The sequence below is a fragment of the Oncorhynchus nerka genome, linkage group LG18 (assembly GCF_034236695.1).
Source record: "Oncorhynchus nerka isolate Pitt River linkage group LG18, Oner_Uvic_2.0, whole genome shotgun sequence".
In the NCBI taxonomy this organism is placed as follows: domain Eukaryota; kingdom Metazoa; phylum Chordata; class Actinopteri; order Salmoniformes; family Salmonidae; genus Oncorhynchus; species Oncorhynchus nerka.
In genome coordinates, this window is record NC_088413.1 from 65561343 (window position 1) to 65571392 (window position 10050).

The window sequence follows — 10050 nt, forward strand, 5'->3', positions numbered from 1 at the left end:
TTATTACACCACTACATATCTACAATACAAATGTACAACACAAAATGTATAGTACCACCATACAACAATATTACAATGTATACGCATGCGTGTGTATGTACCTTTGTGTGTGTCTTCACAGTCCCTGCTGTTCCATACGGTGTACTTTTACCTTTAAAAAAAAAATGATACTATTGCTTGCATCAGTTACCTGATGTGGAATAGAGTTCCATGTAGTCATGGCTCTATGTAGTACTGTGCGCCTCCCATAGTCTGTTCTGGCCTTGGGGTGTCCGTAGTTTAAACAGACAGCTCGGTACATTCAGCTTGTCAACACTTCTTACAAAAACAAGTAGTGATGACGTCAATCTCTCTTCCACTTTGAGCCATGAGAGATTGACATGCATGTCATTAATGTTAGCTCTCTGTGTACTTTAAGGGCCAACTGCAATTTTCCTAAGTCCCTCTTTGTGGCACCTGACCACACTACTGAACAGTAGTCTATGTGCAGCAAAACTAGGGCCTGTAGGACCTGCCTTGTTGATAGGGTTGTTAAGAAGGAAGAGTAGCACTTTATTATGGCCAGACCTCTCCTAATCTTAGCTACTGTTGTATCAATATGTTTTGAACATGACAGTTCTGGTTTGCGCTTAGTGCGATTATAATTTGTTTTTCAACAGGACAATGTCCCAACATACCTCCAGGCTGTGTAAAGGCTATTTGACCAATAAGGAGAGTGATGGAGTGCTGCATCAGATGACCTGGCCTCCACAATCACCCAACCTCAACCAAATTGAGATGGTCTGGGATGAGTTGAACCGCAGAGTGAAGGAAAAGCAGCCAACAAATGCTCAGCATATGTGGTAACTCTTTCAAGAAGGTTGGAAAAGTATTCCAGGTGAAGCTGGTTGAGAGAATGCCAAGAGTGTGCAAAGATGTCATCAAAGGTTGGCTACTTTGAAGAATAAAAAATAGATTTACATTTGTTTGACACTTTTTTGGTTACTACATGCTCCATATGTGTTATTTCATAGTTTTGATGTCTTTACTATTTTTCTACAATGTAGAAAATAGTAAACATAAAGAAAACCCCTTGAAAGAGTAGGTGTGTCCAAATCTTGACTGGTACTGTATATTCCTCAATAAACTGAGTTTCCACCTTGGAAAATTGGTCGGACAATATTATCCGGAATTGTGAAAAGTAGGTGCAGCTCCTACATGGGATGAAACGCTCACCGTAGTCTATGAAGGTGGTTGCTGCCAATCTGGAAAAAGTCAGTTTCCCCGTATGGCGGAAAGTGACATTGGCAATTGGTGTGTTCTCTGCTCAAATTTAGAGAAGCCTGGCCTGACGTTCAGTTGGCAACTGAGAGTCAGTAACTTCTGAAATGTGGAAATTGTGATAGAATACCTGTGTGTGTGTGTGTGTGTGAAATAACTTGGTATGGGGCAATGCCAGTTTTATATATACACTAGATGACTGACAGGGAGCGCTGTTTTAAAGCCCCCACACCTCCATCTTGGCACTCCCCCACATTGTAAAATTATTTGGACGCTATAGAAATACATTTACTAATGTATACATTTGTTTTTGTCACATTTATTCTATTACAGACAGCTTAATGCATACTTTAATCATGTTCTATAAGCTCAAAATAAATTATTTTGAAAGTTCTCATTTTACTGTCCCCAATACAATATGTACTTTTGTCCTTGAAATTAAATACTCTATAATTCCATTCATTCCTACGTGTATGTGGGACTTTTATGGCTGATCGTCGGCTGCAAAGCCCCTCATTGGCCTAAACATAGCAAGCAAATTCTAGGGTTTATTTCCATCATTGGGCAACACGCAGGAGTGCACCTCACATTTCATTTCCATTAACATTGATGAGGGAAATAAAAACCAATCAATAACTTGCAAATACCATTTTTCACATTTGATTCACTTTTGAAATATCAGCAGATTATCCAACGCAATATATTAAAGAATAAAGGGCAGAATTAGCATTAAAAAACTAAAACCTAAATAAAAATTCAAGTACTGCATAAAATGCATAGCATTTGGTCAACATTGAAATGAAGCTTGTTAAATGTTTTAAAATTCATTTTGATAGTCAAGTCAAAAAGTTCCATTGTAGAGACAACATCAACAGCATTGGTCCATAAAACCTTCAGATCAAGTTGGCTATGGCTGTATCCTAAGAGGACAAAATAGGATTTCACACATACTAGAGAAAACCAGTTTGACCAATACAGTAATTGATCAAAATAAAAATGTGATTAAACATTGACAAACCAATCTCAATAATCTCTTTTGTTGAGCGGCAATAAAATCGATAAGTGAACATTTATTCGATCAAATCAATAACTGCTTATATCCTTAAACAATCAACATGTCTATGAACTTTTCCCCCCCAATTCAAATCTGTTTGAAATTGCCTCAGAGGTATGTAAATTAAAAACATTAGTACATTCAAACAGGAAATATTACAGAATAATATGTGTGTGGAACTTACATTAAAATATAGTGCCATCAAGCCATACAACATATATTGCTCAGATAATATACATGTTGTCTTTTGAGATAAGATAAAAAGATAATACAAACACTATGTACTTCAGAACAATTTCAGCAGTCATCTTGTACAAAGACACAGTATCCTAAGCTCCCAGAGCCTTTTTGTGTCTCATCCCATTCATTTACAGGGTGTAACACACACACAGGCCTTTTTCAGGAGGGCACAATATTACAGACATATATTGTGTAGAACAGACCTTTGTCACGAGAATCCGCAATGGTGTAAGTTCTTTAAAACAGATATCTAGAACATGCTGAAATTATATATAATCACCCTTCTGAAAAAACACCTGACTGCAGCCTTCCACTGGAGGTGGGAATGAGTGAGCTAACATTACAACACAAAACAAACAAAGAGCAGTGCATCCAGGCTAAATCAGCAAGCAGTCCAGAGCAGGGCAAACTAGTGGTGGCTAGACCCAGGCATGCAGAGGGAGGAGGAGGTAGGGTCTCCATATGAGCAAGGCCTTCAGCTGGAAATATCTGCACTGTTGTTACGTTTGCCATATCTGTAGTGGATGCTGAGGAGGACTAAGCCCAGGCAGAAGCAGACAGAGCCCACAGTGATGTAAGCAATGCCCAGGAAGGGGTTTTTGCCACCCATCCAGGAGATGGCACTCAGAATCATGCGCTTCCTACCATCGAAGCTTCGCACGGGGTAATCTGAGGTCACATGGTTAAAGAAAATGACAGCAGCGCATCTGGACACAAGGATTCTAAAGATAATTGTGCGTGTCTTATGTAGACTTTGTGAATGGTAAAAGATAATAAAGATTCATTACAGTAAGCAATGTACTCTACATAGGTTTATAACTGAACACAAACTCATATGGCTCTGTCTCCTATGTGCAATGTTCACTCAATACAAACATATGCCTGCCACGAATCTCTAGGTTGTAATGTATTGCAGTCTTTCTCAAAAGGATACTGTAGGTGACCTCCAGGATGTATTCTCCTCGGGGCAACGTGGGGGTCATGTTGTTGGGCTTCTTCTGGATGATGCGGTACAGCTTGCGGAAGGTGGGCAGGGCAGCGGTCCTCATCCACACAATGAAATCCTCATTGATGAAGCCATTGTTGTCAGAGTCTGATGGGTCCAGCTCAAAGACAGGCTTTCTCCAGTTCACAGGTTTGCTTGTGCCTGAAGGAGGAAAAAGTCCAAGTCAGTCATGATAATTTGATTATTACAAGGTAGTTGTGTCATTTTGCATGGTATGTAAATCACCTTGGAAAACTACAGTGAGGTTGTTGTTTCCACTGGGGTTCCTGAATTTGACATGCTTGTCCGTCCACCATGCAATACCCTTCTTTACCAGAGGAATTGCGGTTCTGGAGCCATTGGGATCAATGTAATACAGCTCCAGAGTGTCTGATGAGAAATACATGGCAGTCAATAGCAAGCCCGGTCTCTGAAATAGTGGACCAACACTGATGCTTCATGGCAAACTAGAGTAAAGCCACTCCAAAACTCTAGTCAAGGGTTGGTCCAAATAGGTAGACGTTTATCTACAGTACATTTGTAAAGTATTCAGACCCCTTCCCCTTTTCCACATTTTGTTACGTTACAGCCTTATTCTAAAATTCATTAAAACATTCCCCCCCCCCCCTCCTCAATCTACACACGATACTCCACAATGACAAAGCAAAAACAGGTTTAGACATTTTGGCTAATGCGTTCAAAATAAAACAGAAATGCCTTATTTACATAAGTATTCAGACCCTTTGCTATGAGACTCAAAACTGAGCTCAGGTGTATCCTGATTTCATTGATCATCCTTGAGATGTTTCTATAATTTGATTGGAGTCCACATGTGGTAAATTCAATTGATTGGACAATATTTAGAAAGGAACACACCAGTCTATATAAGGTCCCACTGTTGACAGTGCATGTCAAAGCAAAAACCAAGCCATAAGGTCGAAGGAATTGTCCATAGAGCGTCGAGACAGGATTGTGTCGAGGCACAGATCTGAGGAAGGCTACCAAAAAATGTATGCAGCATTGAAGGTCCCCAAGAACACAGTGGCCTCCATCATTCTTAAATGGAAGAAGTTTGGAACCACCAATACTCTTCCAAGCGCTGGCTGCCCAGCCAAACTGAGGTCTGAATACTTTCCAAATGCACTGTAAATAGTTTTATATAAGTTTGTAGTTGCGCATTGGTGTGTGCCGTAATGTTACTAAGAGACTTGCGGAACCAAAAATGGCAACTATTTGTTAAGTGAATTCCGCCCTCAAGTCTTACCATTGAAGAGGCTATTGGCGATAGCACCACATGGAGCAATAGGCTTGTCACTGCTGCGGTACGGCTCACATTCCTTGCTGGGGCTCTGTAAAGAGTGCCAAGAAGTTTTAGTGCAGCGTAAAAATAATGGATGTTTAAAGCTAACAATTAGGCCGACATCTATTCAATGTATAATGTGATACTTGACAGATGTAGCTTACGCCCTCACAATTAAGTGTACCTGTATATACCTGTAGAGAAGTCTTATCTCCGTTTAACTGGCTGTCATCTCTGGACTTCACATAGCGTCTGTGATTCTGATAAAAGTTGGACAATCCGTAGTACATGAAGACGTTACTCTGTCGGGGAAGAATTTCAGATCAATGAGTAATACATTAGTTCAGTTATTCATCGGATGAGAGAATAGGCCTTCATAAGACATTGCAACAATGCTGCAACTCCAAGATGAAAGTGCAGGAGGCGGTGAGTCTAAATAAGGATTTCCTTCACATAATAACATCATCCTGTAAAATCTGAGTGCATAATAAATCACATTTAGGGAAATGGTGTAAAATAGTAATGATCGATTCTGAATAGAAGCCAACCTTTAAGTGTTTCTAAATAGAGCAGCTAATGGACACGAAGTATGCATCCAGTCCAGTTATTACCGATTGACTTGTCTACACATTTAATTGTGATTATAAAGTACTTTGAGGACCCAAAAGGGTAAATAAAGTTGTAGGTTATGTTCAGTTCACCTCAAATGGTTGATCCAGAGAGAAGGGTACAGAACAGGTACATGACTTTGTGTTGTTCCAGCTGTAGCTTTGAGAACAGTTGTAGCACGGACTTGACATGTCAACACCAGTGTAATCAATCTGTAAATTAGGGAGATGATCAATAACACTTAGCGTCAATTTAGCTAACAATTACACTCAAAGCAGACAAACTGAAAGATGTTTAGCTAGCCAACAGCGTTAACCCATACACAATCAAAATGAATTGACTATGCTATGGTACCTATACTTTATAGATTGTTAGCGAACGTTACCTCGAACTCTTTGATGTTGTTTGAGGTCACGAAAAGCCCAACGCCGATGGGGATGAAGATGAGACCAATTACAAAGAAAGCAGGAAGAACAGTGCCGGCTGTCAAAATAGGTTGCCAAGCGGGCAGTCTTTGCTGTTTGAACGCAGTGTTGTCAGGCATTTTATTTGTCATAGTTCCTGCGCCTACATGGCCCGTAGCACCAGGCTGGTGTCTGTCCTCTTCCTTAGCGTTGTAGCTAGACGCCATCATGTCTGCAGTTCTCGTCGAACAAAATAATCCACACTGTCAACAACAGTGACAGCTGGCTGTCGCGAGTAAACTTTCGTTTCTAAATGAATCAACCCGTTATCTTCTCGATAATGTTACGTAGCGTTAAATGTAATCATTTAAAAAATACAAACATTGTGGATTTACTTTGGTGGGAATTTCGAGTTACCGTGAGAGCGAAAGTAGGCAGTTATGTGAATAAATCAGGAAACTTCTATTAATCCGAGGATGTTGCACGTGATCAGGTAAAGAGCACGCCCCTTTGATTCTCTAAAAAAAATACCCCTGTGAGACCATATAAATTAATCAGAATAATTTTTCGGTGTGAGGCAGAGGTTTGAAACTCCCATCCGAACAGACAATGTTCAATTATAATTAAAAAATATATATTTATTGTTGTATAGGATGTATTCATCATTAAAGCTGCAATATGTAACTTTTTTGGCGAAGACCAATTCACATATTAATATGTGTTATAGATCTGTCATTCTCATTGAAAGCAAGAAGGATGCAATTGCGGGCCGCTGTCCGGGCGTTCTTGCATGTGGGCATATCTGCATTTGCAGGATCCCTCTTTATACTTCTATTGTTACATTTTTAAGGGACAGGCCGGAGGTGCTCCAGTCATTGGTGACCTGTCATTCAGGGCAGGTGGGGCTCTAGCTCATAATTGTATATATAACACACACACACACACACACACACACACACACACACACACACACACACACTATATTAATTTGGGGACAGGTCAAAAATCATTACACATTTATGTCAATTTAACTAGCTAGCTTGCTGTTGCTAGCTGATTTGTCCTGGGATATAAACATTGGGTTTTTATTTTACCTGAAATGTACAATATCCTCTACACTGACAATTAATCCACAGACAAAAGGGTTCTTTCTAGTAATCTCTTCTTCTTTGGACTTTATATGGCGGTTGGCAACCAACTTTAAGGTGTGTTACCACCACCAACTGGACTTGAGTGTGGACCTCAGTTCATCTTTCAATCACCCACGTGGGTGTTTCTAAAAACCAATGAGGAGATGGGAGAGCCGGACTTGCAGTGCGTCAAGTGTTCCAAATGGAACCACGTTCTATTATAGCGCCTGGCTACGCAGACTCTTGCGCAGTGTGGGTGCAATGACTGAATAACATGTATGTGTACATTTATTTTGCAACGCTTGCGCACGCGACGTGGGCGGTGTGGTCAGTATGTAAGAATTTTGTTCCTCTCCCCCTCAGAACTTATCCTACTGTTCTGACTTGGTGGTGCACATGTAACCTATAGCCTGTTTCAGAGAAATGTCATCATCGAATATTGTAAGTGCTTTCATTGTCTGTTTATATGCCCCCTTTATTTATCCTATGGTTCTGGCTTGTTGTACAGGGAGAATACTGTAAGAACGGCCTATGTTCTGATTTATGTGCTGCCTGTTTCAAAAGTGCTGAACAAATACATCCATTTTAGCTCGCTCATTTGTCTTAATCAAAATTATGGCTTACCTCTTATCCGCTCATTGTTCCCAATTGTTATATTTCTTATACATGTCTATATCATTAGTATCTTATTAATAATTTTAGGCGATATTGAAATGATGCATTTCATTGTTTTGCTTACTTTGTGAATTATAATTAGCTCATGTGCTTTTCTCCACGAGGAGGGGGTACAATATAATGTTGTTGGGCATGTAACTGTGTTTGCCAGTGACAGTCTCTTCCTAATTTCCCCCCAAATAATTCTACAAAAAGATCAGTAATAGACCCATGTAATTCCAATTGATATTGCGAGAGCTGTTATGTTTGTGCGGTGCGCTGTCTGTGTGTTGGTATATTGTCATTAAAAGTGGACCCTCATGATTGTATTTTCCTTCCTTTTTAGACCACATACTGTAGGTCTTATAAAATACTTAAAATGGTAGGCATACCGCGTCTCTCTCGCCTGTGTCTTCGCCTGTGTCTCTCTCTGTGATGACTTAAAGAAGAGTAAAGTTAAGGCCTCAACATCTTGCTGATTTTATCTTAATTTCAGTCAGTGTCCATTTTGAAAGTGCCGAACGACTTGGCCTACCTCGTCGCAGGTCGTTTGCGTGCAGTTTCTTATACTTAGAGCTAAGTGTTAATGATCAAATCAAATCAAATCAAATTTATTTATATAGCCCTTCGTACATCAGCTGATATCTCAAAGTGCTGTACAGAAACCCAGCCTAAAACCCCAAACAGCAAGCAATGCAGGTGTAGAAGCACGGTGGCTAGGAAAAACTCCCTAGAAAGGCCAAAACCTAGGAAGAAACCTAGAGAGGAACCAGGCTATGTGGGGTGGCCAGTCCTCTTCTGGCTGTGCCGGGTGGAGATTATAGCAGAACATGGCCAAGATGTTCAAATGTTCATAAATGACCAGCATGGTCGTATAATAATAAGGCAGAACAGTTGAAACTGGAGTAGCAGCACGGTCAGGTGGACTGGGGACAGCAAGGAGTCATCATGTCAGGTAGTCCTGGGGCATGGTCCCAGGGCTCAGGTCCTCCGAGAGAGAGAAAGAAAGAGAGAATTAGAGAGAGCATATGTGGGGTGGCCAGTCCTCTTCTGGCTGTGCTGGGTGGAGATTATAACAGAACATGGCCAAGATGTTAAAATGTTCATAAATGACCAGCATGGTCGAATAATAGTAAGGCAGAACAGTTGAAACTGGAGCAGCAGCACGGCCAGGTGGACTGGGGACAGCAAGGAGTCATCATGTCAGGTAGTCCTGGGGCATGGTCCTAGGGCTCAGGTCAGTTGAAACTGGAGCAGCAGCACGGACAGTTGGACTGGGGACAGCAAGGAGTCATCATGTCAGGTAGTCCTGGGGCATGGTCCTAGGGCTCAGGTCCTCCGAGAGAGAGAAAGAAAGAGAGAAGGAGAGAATTAGAGAACGCACACTTAGATTCACACAGGACACCGAATAGGACAGGAGAAGTACTCCAGATATAACAAACTGACCCTAGCCCCCTGACACATAAACTACTGCAGCATAAATACTGGAGGCTGAGACAGGAGGGGTCAGGAGACACTGTGGCCCCATCCGAGGACACCCCCGGACAGGGCCAAACAGGAAGGATATAACCCCACCCACTTTGCCAAAGCACAGCCCCCACACCACTAGAGGGACATCTTCAACCACCAACTTACCATCCTGAGACAAGGCTGAGCATAGCCCACAAAGATCTCCGCCATGGCACAACCCAAGGGGGGGCGCCAACCCAGACAGGATGACCACATCAGTGAATCAACCCACTCAGGTGACGCACCCCTTCCAGGGACGGCATGAGAGAGCCCCAGTAAGCCAGTGACTCAGCCCCTGTAATAGGGTTAGAGGCAGAGAATCCCAGTGGAAAGAGGGGAACCGGCCAGGCAGAGACAGCAAGGGCGGTTCGTTGCTCCAGAGCCTTTCCGTTCACCTTCCCACTCCTGGGCCAGACTACACTCAATCATATGACCCACTGAAGAGATGAGTCTTCAGTAAAGACTTAAAGGTTGAGACCGAGTTTGCGTCTCTGATGAAGATAAAACATTATGAATTTACTGAAAATAAATGTAATAATGTTTCTGTATGGTTCAAAACTCAATCATGTCGGCATTTGTTCATTTTGAAGAAGAATGCGATTCTTATTGAGTTACACAAATCCACAAGGAGTTAGTAGAAACCATATTTATTTAAGCACGTCAGGTATGGTTTTTAAAAAGGCAGTAAATGAGGCTGAATGAACTGTTTGGCTGTCAGATGAGGCTTCACAGATAGGCAGATGTAGCAGTGGTAATGATTCACTCCACGTTATAGTGCAATGAAGGTATTGTTTAATGTTGTGTAGTGTCTTTGCTGGCATGAATAAAAAAATAGATTTAGTTTGCCCCATCATACTAAAATCGTCACTGGCTCCAGTACACTAGGTGGTGTTAATGCACAATAA

At 41.4% G+C, this 10050-nt stretch overlaps 1 protein-coding gene across 1 annotated transcript; it reads right to left on the reverse strand.

Moving 5' to 3' along the window:
* Positions 1-1559: 1559 nt before the first annotated feature.
* On the reverse strand, positions 1560-6474 carry LOC115146358 (cell cycle control protein 50A-like). The gene is made up of 7 exons (XM_029688390.2): positions 5834-6474; positions 5541-5660; positions 5034-5141; positions 4804-4888; positions 3786-3929; positions 3489-3701; positions 1560-3223 (listed from the first exon to the last, which is right to left on the reverse strand). Exons 1-7 carry the CDS (start codon positions 6080-6082, stop codon positions 3030-3032), a joined length of 1113 nt encoding a protein of 370 aa, XP_029544250.2. The 5' UTR covers positions 6083-6474; the 3' UTR covers positions 1560-3029.
* Between the last annotated feature and the right edge of the window lie 3576 nt (positions 6475-10050).